Source organism: Ranitomeya imitator, chromosome 1 (genome assembly GCF_032444005.1).
Source record: "Ranitomeya imitator isolate aRanImi1 chromosome 1, aRanImi1.pri, whole genome shotgun sequence".
Classification (NCBI taxonomy): Eukaryota; Metazoa; Chordata; class Amphibia; order Anura; family Dendrobatidae; genus Ranitomeya; species Ranitomeya imitator.
In genome coordinates this window covers 31675649-31693550 of record NC_091282.1, presented here as the reverse complement: position 1 = coordinate 31693550, position 17902 = coordinate 31675649, and the positions used below count along the sequence as shown (strand labels likewise).

General features: G+C 46.2%; 1 protein-coding gene across 2 annotated transcripts in view; it reads left to right on the top strand.

The window, feature by feature from the left end:
* Positions 1–14320, top strand: part of WDR70 (WD repeat domain 70) — a 344582-nt gene extending 330262 nt beyond the window's left edge. For both annotated transcript variants that reach the window (XM_069745936.1, XM_069745937.1), the window contains one exon: positions 14124–14320. In XM_069745936.1, coding sequence (XP_069602037.1) covers positions 14124–14211 — 88 coding nt within the window. In that variant the 3' untranslated portion in view covers positions 14212–14320. The remainder of the gene's footprint in view (positions 1–14123) is intronic.
* The last annotated feature ends 3582 nt before the right edge of the window (positions 14321–17902 follow it).

The window sequence follows — 17902 nt, the reverse complement described above, 5'->3', positions numbered from 1 at the left end:
TCTCTGTTATTTCTTGTAGTCAAGGTTGTCCTAGCTTCCGGATTCTGTTGGGGTCTTGGGTTTGAATCTGGTCGTGGACAACATCTGCTTATTCTCATGCGCTTGGCGTTTTTCCCTCTTTCTACTCCAAAAACTTCTTGATACGTTAATAATATAGAAGGGTCACAGCACATTCACTCCAAGTCTGTGGGGTAAATGGATAAATTTTTACAATTAAAATAGCTAATTCCTTAGTTAAATCCGGTGCCCATCTTGTTACTTTGTATTGGCTTGTCTGCACATTGCAGCGTAACAAGGGTTAACCCAGCGATTCATGCGGAATCGATGCACATTTATTGAGCCACATTCACCAGGTCTGACAATAGCTGTCAGGTTCACAAGCTTCCAGCTATTGTTCAGCCGGCCTGACAAGCGTCCACATAAATATATGTATCTTCTCCGGTGTAAGCTAATAGCGACCATTGCCTCCATCCTGCCCACTTCAAGGCCCGGCTCCCTTTCCCCCTGGCTACGCTCTTTACAAGAAGCTGTAATGCAATCAGCCCACGTGTGGGACGTCGGCCCTCCCGGGATCAGTGTCTATTAAATCTTTCATGACAGTAACATTGCAGGTGTCATGAATGTAACCCGATAGGTGGAGTATGAAGTTCATGGGATGAGGCCGTTACCAAATTACCTTTGTGTCCTTGCATCTGGGATGGAGGGGGGCTCGAGTTCATTTCTTACAAGTAGGAGAGGGGGGATACATGACATTAGTCCCTACTATGTATGCATGTGCTGTATAGTTGGTAGCGGTGGTATTTATTACATGCATAGTAGGTGTCAGTGGCATACCGTGCATGTATAATAGGTAATGGTGGCATATCGTGCATGTATAATAGGTAATGGTGGCATACCGTGCCTGTATAATAGGTAATGGTGGCATACCGTGCATGTATAGTAGGTAATGGTGGCATATCGTGCATGTATAGTAGGTAATGGTGGCATACCGTGCCTGTATAGTAGGTAATGGTGGCATACCGTGCATGTATAGTAGGTAATGGCGGCATACCGTGCATGTATAGTAGGTAATGGTGGCATATCGTGCATGTATAGTAGGTAATGGTGGCATACCGTGCATGTATAGTAGGTAATGGTGGCATACCGTGCCTGTATAGTAGGTAATGGTGGCATACCGTGCATGTATAGTAGGTAATGGTGGCATATCGTGCCTGTATAGTAGGTAATGGTGGCATACCGTGCATGTATAGTAGGTAATGGTGGCATATCGTGCATGTATAGTAGGTAATGGTGGCATATCGTGCCTGTATAGTAGGTAATGGCGGCATATCGTGCATGTATAGTAGGTAATGGTGGCATATCGTGCATGTATAGTAGGTAATGGTGGCATATCGTGCATGTATAGTAGGTAATGGTGGCATATCGTGCATGTATAGTAGGTAATGGTGGCATACCGTGCATGTATAATAGGTAATGGTGGCATACCGTGCATGTGTAGTAGGTAATGGTGGCATACCGTACATGTATAGTAGGTAATGGTGGCATATCGTGCATGTATAGTAGGTAATGGTGGCATACCGTGCATGTATAGTAGGTAATGGTGGCATACTGTGCCTGTATAATAGGTAATGGTGGCATACCGTGCCTGTATAGTAGGTAATGGTGGCATACCGTGCCTGTATAGTAGGTAATGGTGGCATACCGTGCATGTGTAGTAGGTAATGGTGGCATACTGTGCCTGTATAATAGGTAATGGTGGCATACCGTGCATGTATAGTAGGTAATGGTGGCATATCGTGCATGTATAATAGGTAATGGTGGCACACCGTGCCTGTATAGTAGGTAATGGTGGCATACCGTGCATGTGTAGTAGGTAATGGTGGCATATCGTGCATGTATAGTAGGTAATGGTGGCATACCGTGCCTGTATAATAGGTAATGGTGGCATACCGTGCATGTATAGTAGGTAATGGTGGCATATCGTGCATGTATAGTAGGTAATGGTGGCATATCGTGCATGTATAGTATGTAATGGTGGCATACCGTGCATGTATAGTAGGTAATGGTGGCATACCGTGCCTGTATAATAGGTAATGGTGGCATACCGTGCATGTATAGTAGGTAATGGTGGCATATCGTGCATGTATAGTAGGTAATGGTGGCATACCGTGCCTGTATAATAGGTAATGGTGGCATACCGTGCATGTATAGTAGGTAATGGTGGCATATCGTGCATGTATAGTAGGTAATGGTGGCATACCGTGCATGTATAGTATGTAATGGTGGCATACCGTGCATGTATAGTAGGTAATGGTGGCATATCGTGCCTGTATAGTAGGTAATGGTGGCATATCGTGCCTGTATAGTAGGTAATGGTGGCATACCGTGCATGTATAGTAGGTAATGGCGGCATACCGTGCATGTATAGTAGGTAATGGTGGCATACCGTGCATGTATAGTAGGTAATGGTGGCATATCGTGCCTGTATAGTAGGTAATGGTGGCATACCGTGCATGTATAGTAGGTAATGGCGGCATACCGTGCATGTATAGTAGGTAATGGTGGCATACCGTGCATGTATAGTAGGTAATGGTGGCATACCGTGCATGTATAGTAGGTAATGGTGGCATATCGTGCCTGTATAGTAGGTAATGGTGGCATACCGTGCATGTATAGTAGGTAATGGCGGCATACCGTGCATGTATAGTAGGTAATGGTGGCATACCGTGCATGTATAGTAGGTAATGGTGGCATATCGCCATCTCACCTTCCCCTCAGAACTGTTCCTCCACATACAATCCTTTTTCTCCAGACACACACGGCCACATCATGTCCTATCCTGCTCCCACCTTCTAATGATCTGTCTGTTACTCCTCATTGCTGGTGACATATCCCCAAATCCCGGCCCTCCCCAATTCATCCCCACACTCGTTTCTAACCCCCTGCCACGATCCTCCGCACGCTTTCCCAACCACGACAACCTCATACCCATTCCTCCAGCCCCCACTCCCCCGCTCCCCCTACTTGGAGCACTATGGAACGCACGCTCCATCTGCAACAAACTGCCATTTATCCATGACCTCTTCATCACCAACAAACTCTCCTTCCTCGGCCTCACTGAAACCTGGCTCACCCCCTCTGACTCGGCCTCTCCAGCTGCGCTCTCCTATGGCGGATTCCACCTCTCTCACACCCCTCGCCCCAGCAACAAACGCGGTGGAGGAGTTGGCTTGCTCCTGTCCGACACCTGCTCCTTTACTCCAATCCCGCTACCACCCTCCGCTACTCTTCCCTCGTTTGAGGTGCACTCTGTCCGCATCTATTCCCCTTCCAACCTCCAGCTGGCTGTCATCTACCGCCCCCCAGAACTAGCCATCTCCACCTTTCTCGACCACTTCACCACCTGGCTACTTCATTTCCTCTCTGTTGACATCCCCACTATCATCGTGGGTGATTTCAATGTCCCCATTGACACTTTCACCTCAGCTACCTCTAAACTTTTATCACTGACTGCCTCCTTTGGCCTCACTCAATGGTCCTCTGAGGCCACTCACAAAGATGGCCACACGCTGGACCTCATCTTCACCCGCCTCTGCTCCCTTACTAACCTCACTAACACACCCCTCCCCCTGTCTGACCACAACCTACTGACATTCTCGTCCCTCTCCTCTCCTAGTGTGCAACCCCCACTCCACAAACTCACTCACCCTCGCAGAAATCTCAAACATCTCAACTTACAATCACTCTGAGTCCCTTCTCCCTCTCACAGACATAGCCTCCCTTCATGACACAGATGCTGCTGCCACTTTTTATAACACCACAATAACAACAACACTCGATTCGGCTACCCCACTCATGCATAGTAAAACTCGTACAATTAACAGGCAGCCCTGGCTGACCAGCCTGACCAAAGAATTGAGACGGGCTTCCAGGATTGCTGAGCGGAGATGGAAGCGATCCCACTCTGCCGACCACTTCACTGCATACAAGCAGTCCCTCGCCAGCTTCAAGTCTGCGCTCACTGCCGCAAAACAAACTTACTTCTCATCCCTCATATCCTCCCTGTCCCACAACCCTAAACAGCTTTTCAACACTTTCAATTCTCTACTCCGTCCCCCAGCACCTCCCCCCTCCCCCCTCATTTCTGCTGATGACTTCGCCTCTTTCTTTAAACAGAAGATCGATACGATCAGAGAAAGCTTTGGCCCACAGCGCCCACTGCCCCTCTTAGCTGCTCAACCCTGCTCCTCCAAAACCAGCTTCTCCACCATGACAGAAGATCAGCTCTCCACCCTCCTGTCAAGATCACACCTCACCACCTGCACGCTTGACCCGCTCCCGTCCCACCTCATCCCTAACCTTTCCACGGTCTTCATCCCAACCCTAACACACCTCTTCAACCTCTCACTCACAACAGGTGTCTTTCCCTCATCCTTCAAGCATGCCAAGATCACACCCATCCTCAAAAAGCCCTCCCTCGACCCATCCTCTGTGTCTAGCTATCGCCCAATATCTCTTCTCCCTTATGCCTCCAAATTGCTGGAGCAACACGTCCATCTTGAACTGTCCTCCCACTTCTCCTCCTGCTCCCTCTTTGATCGGTTACAATCAGGCTTCCGTTCCCATCACTCAACTGAAACTGCCCTAACTAAAGTCACCAATGACCTACTAACTGCCAGGAGCAAGCGACACTACTCTGTCCTCCTTCTCCTGGACTTGTCTTCTGCCTTTGACACTGTAGACCACTCCCTTTTGCTACAAATCCTCTCATCCCTTGGCATCACAGACTTGGCCCTTTCCTGGATCTCGTCATATCTGACAGACCGAACATTCAGTGTCTCCCTCCCCCACACCACCTCCTCACTTCGCCCCTTGTCAGTCGGTGTTCCTCAAGGCTCTGTTCTAGGACCCCTACTCTTCTCCATCTACACTTTCGGCCTGGGACAGCTCATAGAATCCCACGGTATGCAGTACCATCTCTACGCTGACGACACGCAGATCTACCTCTCCGGACCTGACCTCTCCTCCTTGCTTACCAAAATCCCGCACTGTCTGTCTGCCATTTCAGCCTTCTTTTCTGCTCGCTTTCTACAACTGAACATGGACAAAACAGAATTCATCATCTTTCCCCCATCTCACTCTACCCCTCCACCAGACCTATCCATCAATGTCAATGGCTGCTCACTATCCCCAGTCCCACACGCCCGGTGCCTCGGGGTGATCCTCGACTCTGCCCTCTCTTTCAAGCCACATATCCAAGCCCTTGCCTCCTCCTGTCGTCTCAAACTCAAAAATATTTCCCGGATCCGTGCTTTCCTTGACCGCAACACTGCAAAAACGCTAGTGCATGCCCTTATCATCTCCCGCCTCGACTACTGCAACCTCCTACTCTCTGGACTCCCCTCTAGCACTCTGGCACCACTCCAATCCATCCTACACTCTGCTGCCCGACTAATCCACCTGTCCCCCCGCTATTCCCCAGCCTCTCCCCTGTGTCAAGCCCTTCACTGGCTTCCTATCGCCCAGAGACTCCAGTTCAAAACCCTCACACTGACATACAAAGCCATCCACAACCTGTCTCCTCCATACATCTGTGACATGGTCTCCCGGTACCTACCTACACGCGACCTCCGATCCTCCCAAGACCTCCTTCTCTACTCCCCTCTCATCTCTTCTTCCCATAACCGCATCCAAGACTTCTCCCGTGCTTCCCCCATACTCTGGAACTCTCTACCCCAACACATCAGACTTGCGCCTACCATAGAAACCTTCAAAAAGAACCTGAAGACTCATCTCTTCCGACAAGCCTACAGCCTGCAGTGATCCTCAACCTACTGAACAGCCGCACAGCCAGCTCTTCCCTCTCCTAGTGTATCCTCACCCACCCCCTGCAGACTGTGAGCCCTCGCGGGCAGGGTCCTCCCTCCTTATGTACTCGTGTGCCTTGTTATCTGCTCATGTTTAATGTATTTGTCTATATTTGCCCCGTATTCACATGTAAAGCGCCATGGAATAAATGGCGCTATAAAAATGTATAATAATAATAATAATAATAATATCGTGCCTGTATAGTAGGTAATGGTGGCATATCGTGCCTGTATAGTAGGTAATGGTGGCATACCGTGCATGTATAGTAGGTAATGGCGGCATACCGTGCATGTATAGTAGGTAATGGCGGCATATCGTGCATGTATAGTAGGTAATGGTGGCATACCGTGCCTGTATAATAGGTAATGGTGGCATACCGTGCATGTATAGTAGGTAATGGTAGCATACCGTGCATGTATAGTAGGTAATGGTGGCATACCGTGCATGTATAGTAGGTAATGGTGGCATATCGTGCCTGTATAGTAGGTAATGGTGGCATACCGTGCATGTATAGTAGGTAATGGTGGCATACCGTGCATGTATAGTAGGTAATGGTGGCATATCGTGCCTGTATAGTAGGTAATGGTGGCATACCGTGCCTGTATAGTAGGTAATGGTGACATACCGTGCATGTATAGTAGGTAATGGTGGCATACCGTGCCTGTATAGTAGGTAATGGTGGCATACCGTGCATGTATAGTAGGTAATGGTAGCATACCGTGCATGTATAGTAGGTAATGGCGGCATACCGTGCATGTATAGTAGGTAATGGTGGCATACCGTGCATGTATAGTAGGTAATGGTGACATACCGTGCATGTATAGTAGGTAATGGTGGCATACCGTGCCTGTATAATAGGTAATGGTGGCATATCGTGCATGTGTAGTAGGTAATGGTGGCATATCGTGCATGTGTAGTAGGTAATGGTGGCATATCGTGCCTGTATAGTAGGTAATGGTGGCATATCGTGCATGTATAGTAGGTAATGGTGGCATACCGTGCATGTATAGTAGGTAATGGTTGCATACCGTACATGTATAGTAGGTAATGGTGGCATACCGTGCATGTATAGTAGGTAATGGTGGCATATCGTGCCTGTATAGTAGGTAATGGTGGCATATCGTGCCTGTATAGTAGGTAATGGTGGCATACCGTGCATGTATAGTAGGTAATGGTGGCATACCGTGCATGTATAGTAGGTAATGGCGGCATATCGTGCATGTATAGTAGGTAATGGCGGCATACCGTGCATGTATAGTAGGTAATGGTGGCATATCGTGCCTGTATAGTAGGTAATGGTGGCATACCGTGCATGTATAGTAGGTAATGGCGGCATATCGTGCATGTATAGTAGGTAATGGCGGCATATCGTGCATGTATAGTAGGTAATGGCGGCATACCGTGCCTGTATAGTAGGTAATGGTGGCATACCGTGCATGTATAATAGGTAATGGTGGCATATCGTGCCTGTATAGTAGGTAATGGTGGCATACCGTGCATGTATAGTAGGTAATGGCGGCATATCGTGCATGTATAGTAGGTAATGGCGGCATATCGTGCATGTATAGTAGGTAATGGTGGCATACCGTGCATGTATAGTAGGTAATGGTGGCATACCGTGCATGTATAATAGGTAATGGTGGCATACCGTGCCTGTATAGTAGGTAATGGTGGCATACCGTGCCTGTATAGTAGGTAATGGTGGCATATCGTGCATGTATAATAGGTAATGGTGGCATATCGTGCCTGTATAGTAGGTAATGGTGGCATACCGTGCATGTATAATAGGTAATGGTGGCATATCGTGCCTGTATAGTAGGTAATGGTGGCATACCGTGCATGTATAGTAGGTAATGGCGGCATATCGTGCATGTATAGTAGGTAATGGCGGCATATCGTGCATGTATAGTAGGTAATGGTGGCATACCGTGCATGTATAGTAGGTAATGGTGGCATACCGTGCATGTATAATAGGTAATGGTGGCATATCGTGCCTGTATAGTAGGTAATGGTGGCATACCGTGCATGTATAGTAGGTAATGGTGGCATATCGTGCCTGTATAGTAGGTAATGGTGGCATATCGTGCATGTATAATAGGTAATGGTGGCATACCGTGCATGTATAGTAGGTAATGGTGGCATACCGTGCATGTATAGTAGGTAATGGTGGCATACCGTGCATGTATAGTAGGTAATGGCGGCATATCGTGCATGTATAGTAGGTAATGGTGGCATACCGTGCATGTATAGTAGGTAATGGTGGCATACCGTGCATGTATAGTAGGTAATGGTGGCATACCGTGCATGTATAGTAGGTAATGGTGGCATATCGTGCCTGTATAGTAGGTAATGGTGGCATACTGTGCATGTATAGTAGGTAATGGTGGCATACCGTGCATGTGTAATAGGTAATGGTGGCATACTGTGCCTGTATAATAGGTAATGGTGGCATATCGTACATGTATAGTAGGTAATGGTGGCATACTGTGCATGTATAGTAGGTAATGGTGGCATACTGTGCATGTATAGTAGGTAATGGTGGCATATCGTGCATGTATAGTAGGTAATGGTGGCATATCGTGCCTGTATAGTAGGTAATGGTGGCATATCGTGCATGTATAATAGGTAATGGTGGCATACCGTGCATGTATAGTAGGTAATGGTGGCATATCGTGCATGTATAGTAGGTAATGGTGGCATACCGTGCATGTATAGTAGGTAATGGCGGCATACCGTGCATGTATAGTAGGTAATGGTGGCATACCGTGCATGTATAGTAGGTAATGGTGGCATATCGTGCCTGTATAGTAGGTAATGGTGGCATATCGTGCCTGTATAGTAGGTAATGGTGGCATATCGTGCATGTATAATAGGTAATGGTGGCATACCGTGCATGTATAGTAGGTAATGGTGGCATACCGTGCATGTATAGTAGGTAATGGTGGCATATCGTGCATGTATAGTAGGTAATGGTGGCATATCGTGCCTGTATAGTAGGTAATGGTGGCATATCGTGCATGTATAATAGGTAATGGTGGCATACCGTGCATGTATAGTAGGTAATGGTGGCATACCGTGCATGTATAGTAGGTAATGGTGGCATACCGTGCATGTATAGTAGGTAATGGCGGCATACCGTGCATGTATAGTAGGTAATGGTGGCATACCGTGCATGTATAGTAGGTAATGGTGGCATACCGTGCATGTATAGTAGGTAATGGTGGCATACCGTGCATGTATAGTAGGTAATGGTGGCATATCGTGCCTGTATAGTAGGTAATGGTGGCATACTGTGCATGTATAGTAGGTAATGGTGGCATACCGTGCATGTGTAATAGGTAATGGTGGCATACTGTGCCTGTATAATAGGTAATGGTGGCATATCGTACATGTATAGTAGGTAATGGTGGCATACTGTGCATGTATAGTAGGTAATGGTGGCATACTGTGCATGTATAGTAGGTAATGGTGGCATATCGTGCATGTATAGTAGGTAATGGTGGCATATCGTGCCTGTATAGTAGGTAATGGTGGCATACTGTGCATGTATAGTAGGTAATGGTGGCATACCGTGCCTGTATAGTAGGTAATGGTGGTATACCGTGCATGTATAGTAGGTAATGGTGGTATACCGTGCATGTATAGTAGGTAATGGTGGCATATCGTGCATGTAAAGTAGGTAATGGTGGCATACCGTGCATGTATAGTAGGTAATGGTGGCATATCGTGCATGTATAGTAGGTAATGGTGGCATACGGTGTATGTGTAATAGGTAATGGTGGCATATCGTGCCTGTATAGTAGGTAGCGGTGGTATACTGTGCCTGTATAGTAGGTAGCGGTGGTATACTGTGCCTGTATAGTAGGTAGTGGTGGTATATCTTGCCTGTATAGTAGGTAGCGGTGGTATATCTTGCCTGTATAGTAAGTAGCGGTGGTATACTGTGCCTGTATAGTAGGTAGTGGTGGTATACTGTGCCTGTATAGTAGGTAGCGGTGGTATATCTTGCCTGTATAGTAGGTAGCGGTGGTATACTGTGCCTGTATAGTAGGTAGTGGTCGTATACTGTGCCTGTATAGTAGGTAGCAGTGGTATATCTTGCCTGTATAGTAGGTAGCGGTGGTATACTGTGCCTGTATAGTAGGTAGTGGTCGTATACTGTGCCTGTATAGTAGGTAGCAGTGGTATACTGTGCCTGTATAGTAGGTAGCGATGGTATACTGTGCCTGTATAGTAGGTAGCGGTGGTATATTGTGCCTGTATAGTAGGTAGCGGTGGTATACTGTGCCTGTATAGTAGGTAGCGGTGGTATATCTTGCTTGTATAGTAGGTAGCGGTGGTATACTGTGCCTGTATAGTAGGTAGCGGTGGTATACTGTGCCTGTATAGTAGGTAGCGGTGGTATACTGTGCCTGTATAGTAGGTAGCGGTGGTATATCTTGCCTGTATAGTAGGTAGCGGTGGTATACTGTGCCTGTATAGTAGGTAGCGGTGGTATACTGTGCCTGTATAGTAGGTAGCGGTGGTATACTGTGCCTGTATAGTAGGTAGCGGTGGTATACTGTGCCTGTATAGTAGGTAGCGGTGGTATATCTTGCCTGTATAGTAGGTGGCCATTATATGCCTGTACAGTAGGTAGCGGTGGTATATCTTGCCTGTATAGTAGGTGGCGATTATATGCCTGTATAGTAGGTAGCGGTGGTATATCTTGCCTGTATAATAGGTAGCGGTGGTATATCTTGCCTGTATAGTAGGTAGCGGTGGTATACTGTGCCTGTATAGTAGGTAGCGGTGGTATACTGTGCCTGTATAATAGGTAGCGGTGGTATATCTTGCCTGTATAGTAGGTAGTGGTGGTATACTGTGCCTGTATAATAGGTAGCGGTGGTATACTGTGCCTGTATAGTAGGTAGCGGTGGTATATCTTGCCTGTATAGTAGGTAGCGGTGGTATACTGTGCCTGTATAGTAGGTAGCGGTGGTATACTGTGCCTGTATAGTAGGTAGCGGTGGTATACTGTGCCTGTATAGTAGGTAGCGGTGGTATACTGTGCCTGTATAGTAGGTAGCGGTGGTATATCTTGCCTGTATAGTAGGTAGCGGTGGTATACTGTGCCTGTATAATAGGTAGCGGTGGTATATCTTGCCTGTATAGTAGGTAGTGGTGGTATACTGTGCCTGTATAATAGGTAGCGGTGGTATACTGTGCCTGTATAGTAGGTAGCGGTGGTATATCTTGCCTGTATAGTAGGTAGCGGTGGTATACTGTGCCTGTATAGTAGGTAGCGGTGGTATACTGTGCCTGTATAGTAGGTAGCGGTGGTATACTGTGCCTGTATAGTAGGTAGCGGTGGTATACTGTGCCTGTATAGTAGGTAGCGGTGGTATACTGTGCCTGTATAGTAGGTAGCGGTGGTATATCTTGCCTGTATAGTAGGTAGCGGTGGTATATCTTGCCTGTATAGTAGGTAGTGGTGGTATACTGTGCCTGTATAGTAGGTAGCGGTGGTATACTGTGCCTGTATAGTAGGTAGCGGTGGTATATCTTGCCTGTATAGTAGGTGGCCATTATATGCCTGTATAGGGGCGTATTATTGCTGTTGGTTTAATGTTCCTCAGTGTCCCCTCTGTGTCGGGGATAACTTCTTGTGATGTCGCATTGATCCCGGGGAATACAGAGAGATCTTCTACAGGAGACCATTCCCATCCTCAGAGGACGGAGGGTTCTGATGACGAGTCCCAGTGCAGATCTCTGGTCCTGGGCGAAGGCTCAGATGTCACCACTGTGACGGATTCCCTGCTTTCTCCATGTTAGCTTGTTGGCTCTGTGACACAAGAACCGCAGTTTATCCCCCGGTAATTGACCCGTGACTTTATGTGATTGATAATCTTATTCACAGCAGGATCTGCTCTGATTCACCGGTGATGCACAGAGCCCAAGGACTCAGTGAATATTGGAAAAGTGACGTAAAGGGGTTGTCCACCTTTAAAAAAAAAATGTTTAAAGAAAAAAAACAATGTATACTCTCCCTACTGATCGCCAGCCGCTCCTCTTCCAGCACTGCCCGGATCCTGTGAAAGACTCTTGACATCCTACAGATGTACGCTACAGGCCATGATGGGTCGCAGTGGTCACATGTACCCTGAGGGAAAGAAAGACGACTGTGTAGAACTAGAAGAGAAGCGGAGGGATAACGTTAAGAAGAATATACATTGTTTGTTTTTTGTTTTTTAAATACAGGTAGACGACTCCTTTAAGATGCCCATATACATTGTGCATTAGATGAATGTCCGCATCAGCGGACTGTCTAAAGCTGCGTTGACATCTGCATTATCATTACCGTTTTTCTACTTCATTATATGAGAAAAACAGTGGAAGAAAACACTAGTTCTGGATCCGTGAATTAATGGATCCCAATGGTGCCACATGGAACCATTGACAATAATAGGTTAGGTATAATAGGTTCTATCACGCTCTCCATTGGTGGAATCTGCAGTGGAGGCTCATAACAGAGATGTGAATACAGCCTAAGTACATGACTGTGATGACAACACGGCCTAATGTGTATGGTGGTGATGAGAACACAGCCTAATGTGTATGGTGGTGATGAGAACACAGCCTAAGTACATGACTGTGATGACAACACGGCCTAATGTGTATGGTGGTGATGAGAACACGGCCTAATGTGTATGGTGGTGATGAGAACACAGTCTAATGTGTATGGTGGTGATGAGAACACGGCCTAATGTGTATGGTGGTGATGAGAACACGGTCTAATGTGTATGGTGGTGATGAGAACACGGCCTAATGTGTATGGTGGTGATGAGAACACGGTCTAATGTGTATGCTGGTGATGAGAACACGGCCTAATGTGTATGGTGGTGATGAGAACACAGTCTAATGTGTATGGTGGTGGTGAGAACACGGCCTAATGTGTATGGTGGTGATGAGAACACGGCCTAATGTGTATGGTGGTGATGAGAACACGGCCTAATGTGTATGGTGGTGATGAGAACACGGCCTAATGTGTATGGTGGTGATGAGAACACGGCCTAATGTGTATGGTGGTAATGAGAACACCGTCTAATGTGTATGGTGGTGATGAGAACACGGCCTAATGTGTATGGTGGTGATGAGAACACGGCCTAATGTGTATGGTGGTGATGAGAACACGGCCTAATGTGTATGGTGGTGATGAGAACACGGCCTAATGTGTATGGTGGTGATGAGAACACGGCCTAATGTGTATGGTGGTGATGAGAACACGGCCTAATGTGTATGATGGTGATGAGAACACGGCCTAATGTGTATGATGGTGATGAGAACACGGCCTAATGTGTATGATGGTGATGAGAACACGGCCTAATGTGTATGGTGGTGATGAGAACACGGTCTAATGTGTATGGTGGTGGTGAGAACACGGTCTAATGTGTATGGTGGTGATGAGAACACGGCCTAATGTGTATGATGGTGATGAGAACACGGCCTAATGTGTATGATGGTGATGAGAACACGGCCTAATGTGTATGATGGTGATGAGAACACGGCCTAATGTGTATGGTGGTGATGAGAACACGGTCTAATGTGTATGGTGGTGATGAGAACACGGCCTAATGTGTATGGTGGTGATGAGAACACGGCCTAATGTGTATGGTGGTGATGAGAACACGGTCTAATGTGTATGGTGGTGATGAGAACACGGTCTAATGTGTATGGTGGTGATGAGAACACGGTCTAATGTGTATGGTGGTGATGAGAACACGGTCTAATGTGTATGGTGGTGATGAGAACACGGCCTAATGTGTATGGTGGTGATGAGAACACGGCCTAATGTGTATGGTGGTGGTAAGAACACAGTCTAATGTGTATGGTGGTGGTGAGAACACAGTCTAATGTGTATGGTGGTGATGAGAACACGGCCTAATGTGTATGGTGGTGGTAAGAACACAGTCTAATGTGTATGGTGGTGATGAGAACACGGCCTAATGTGTATGGTGGTGATGAGAACACAGTCTAATGTGTATGGTGGTGATGAGAACACGGCCTAATGTGTATGGTGGTGATGAGAACACGGCCTAATGTGTATGGTGGTGATGAGAACACAAGCTATTGTAACCGTAAAACGATGCGATAGCTACAGTGTATCCAGCGCCCTCCACAGATTTCCAGTTCATTGTCTTGCGTCCTTTGCCAGAATCCTTATGAATGTGATCTGTCCTGTGTCCGCTTTGCCCAATGATTTCCATGTGTTGCAGGACGCAGCCTACGGCTGTTTTCGCCGAGGTAGATTCTGAAGAAGACGAACCCGACAACGAGCCAGAATGGAAAAAGCGCAAAATCTGAAAAGATGAAGTTGTGTAACAGGAAGCTGAAGAGTGAATTGTCGTGTGATGTCTATATTTTATGACCGGGGTTCTTTGTTTTTTTATAAATAAAGTACGCAGCACCTGCCGAGTGGAGTCAATGTACGAGGCTGCTCTATTAAAGGGAGACTGAACCTTGCAAGAAATATGGAGGCGACTTACCTTGTCTTATCTCATTTCAACATGGAAGACGCGTCTGCTGCGACCAGCAGCTTCCCAGAGATGAAATAGCATCTTGCTCCAGCAGTAATCTCCTCCATTTCCTGACCTAGGAGATTTCTGCCGCAGCAAACTGCTTCCCAGCCAGTGATGAAAGTCTAAGCTCCGCCCTTATTTTATGCAAATGAGACTTCAAGGGATTGTAAAAGCCTATGACATTTTTCAAAAACCTCTTACAGTGGTATAAAATGATGAGGTTCATTATCTTATCAATCTCCTGCCGATCCTGGGCCAACATTTCCCCAGTGCCCTAACAGTTTTTGTTTACCGGGCCGCAAGAATGACATGTGCATGACAAGTGACCGCTGCAGCCAGTCATTTACTATTATGGTGACATCCCAGCAGCACTGAGGTCACCACTGTGGACATTAATTGTCTGCAGCAGCCACATGCCATGTTGACATGTTATTGTTGAAGACGGGTGGACTCAAACCTGCAGGGGCGAGATAAGAAACGGCGTGGAAGAGGAAACATCCACTCTTTTATCAGAAAAATTCTAATCCTTACTTCATATTAGTTCCTCATATTTTCCCCAAATCCTTACATCAAAATTATTCCTTACATCCTCTTCTGGTCCTTCCATCAAAACGATTCTTCACATACTCCTTTTTCATCAGATTGATTCTTCATATCCTCTTCTGATCCTTTCAGCTGAAGAGTTATTCATATCCTCCACTGATCAGAATGATTCTTTAATTCCTTTTCTGATTCTTCCACCTGAACAATTCTTTACATCCTCCCCTGACACATTTCGTCCCAGCGATTCTTCATATCCTCTTCTAACCATTTCAGCAAAATGACTCTTCATGCCTTCCTCTTACCCCTTTCATCAGAATGATTGTTCACATCATCTTCTAACGTTTTTTTCGGAACGATTCTTCGTGTCTTTCCCCTGACCTTTTTCTCTTCAGAACGATTCTTCACATCCTTTTCTAATCTTTTTATCAGAACAATTCCTCTGACCCCCTTCATCAGAACGATTCTTTATATGCTCTTCTTATCCTTGCGTACCTCCGATGAATGCCTTTGACGTGTGCTATTGTAGTGGTTTACTTAGCACATATCCTCCGGGAGCATACACCATTTTGATGATTTGATTTGCTGACCGCCACCGTCTCTTCTTCTATGGATGTGTCTATCCATGTAAGCTGCTGAACAAGGTGGTGCACTTCTATTTGTGGAGGTTGTAAGCATGGCTGCATTTTTCCCGAAACAGCGCCACACGTGACCACGTGTCGTGCCAGGTATTGCAGCTGTGTTATATTGATGTGAATGTGGCAGAGGCTTTGGAGGAGTAAACCATCCAAGTTTTTCTCGTTTTGAGCTTTTTAGTGACTCCCGTGTAATCTCCCCTTAAGGCTGGTTTCCAGTAAAAACAGAGAGGTACAAACACGTCCAAGACCTTCAGTCATCGACGACATGTGTCCATGAATGATCATCATCTCCTCCTCGGCCTCCTGTAGTGGGCGCTGTTGCTCAGCCGTTCTAATTTGCAGCATGTAACATCTGCATGATGTTTAGATGTTCTCCTTCTGTTCATGTGTTTTCTACAATGCAGAAGCTCAAGGACGAGGACTGGTGTCAGCATCCAAGATCCTGCGCAATAAATATGTAGCAGACTTTAACTTATTATTTAGTGTCTCTTCCTTTCTTGTAGACTTGTTGAGCAAAGTAATTTCATAATATATCTGTACAGTGATCAGAGTGCCTAGTTTTCTGATACAGAGCTCCAAATTGTATAGACTGAGTAATATATACTATGTGTATACAGTATATATGTGTGTATGTATGTTATAGCTACCTGCAGCTGCCACTAGAGGGAGCTTCCTGCATACTGTGTTATCATTGAGCTCAATGTATCAGTAGTATGCACTGAGCTCCCTCTAGTGGTGACTACAGGCTGTCAAAGACATATATTTGCTTCTGATTTTCTTTTTCTATTTTGTTATTCTTGGAGGAGGTCGGAGTATAAAAGTCAGTAAGGGAGCCAAGGGTCATTACTAGTAGAGCGAGCAAAATGTAATCGTTCAGATGATAAGTCAGTGTTCGAGCCAAGGGTCATTACTAGGAGAGCGATCAGGATGTGATGGGTCAGAGAAGGATAAAAGTCAGTATTGGACCAAGGGTCATTACTAGGAGAGCGATGAGGATGTGATAGGTCAGAGGAGAATAAAAGACAGTATTGGACCAAGGGTCATTACTAGGAGAGCGATCAGGATGTGATGGGTCGGAGGAGGATAAAAGTCAGTATTGGACCAAGGGTCATTACTAGGAGAGCGAAGAGGATGTGATAGGTCTGAGGAAGATAAATGTCCGTATTAGACCAAGGGTCATTACTAGGAGAGCGATCAGGATGTGATAGGTCTGAGGAGGATAAAAGACAGTATTGGACCAAGGGTCATTACTAGGAGAGCGATGAGGATGTGATAGGTCAGAGGAGGATAAAAGACAGTATTAGACCAAGGGTCATTACTAGGAGAGCGATCAGGATGAAACAGATACAGAACAAACCAAAGGGCAAGACAGAATTGATTTTAAGAACAAGGTCAATGTCAAGATCAGGGTCAATAAAGAGTGAGCAAACCGTAGAACCTCAATCAGGAAGCTAAGCACTTGGAGCTGATTGCCTATTAATAGGCCTCCAGGCTGATTGCATGGGCAGACACTGCCAGCCAAGGTGCGGAGGAGAGCCGCAGCCAGATCCAAGAAGACCAGAAGAGGAAGCATCCATTTACCTATCCAGGACTCTGAGCTGGAACCGCCCGAGGTGACGAACACAAAGATCTAAAGATAAAGCCAGCAGACTCGTCTAATTCCTCGTAAAGTAATTCACGAATTGGTTTGCAGGCTACAGAACGATTCATGTGGCCGCTCCATGGATTTCTGCACAGGATCAAATGCATAAGTTATACAGCGCTCGCAAACTGTTTACCTTCATGTGATACCCAACAGTGCCGGGGAATGGTTTACTTTTTTTCTTTACAAGAACACGTGCTGACAGAACAGTATGTAATGGAGAAACCCTATAAAACGGAGGAGGGGGATGTGCCCCGCACACTCGGTCACCGATCCTTCACTGTATCTTTTGCTGGTTCCTCCTCCTCTCACCTTCCCCTTACTGTTGGGGTTCCTCAAGGATCAGTCCTAGGCCCCCTCCTCTTCTCGTTGTATACTGCCCCTGTTGGACAAACAATCAGTAGATTTGGTTTCCAGTACCATCTCTATGCTGATGACACCCAATTATACACTTCTGCTCCTGATATCTCGCCTGCCTTATTAGAAAACACCAGTGATTGTCTTACCGCTGTCTCTAACATCATGTCCTCCCTCTATCTGAAACTAAACCTGTCAAAAACTGAACTTCTTGTGTTTTCTCCCTCTATTATCCTACCTTTGCCTGACATTGCCATCTCCGTGTGCGGTTCAACCATTACTCCAAAGCAACATGCCCG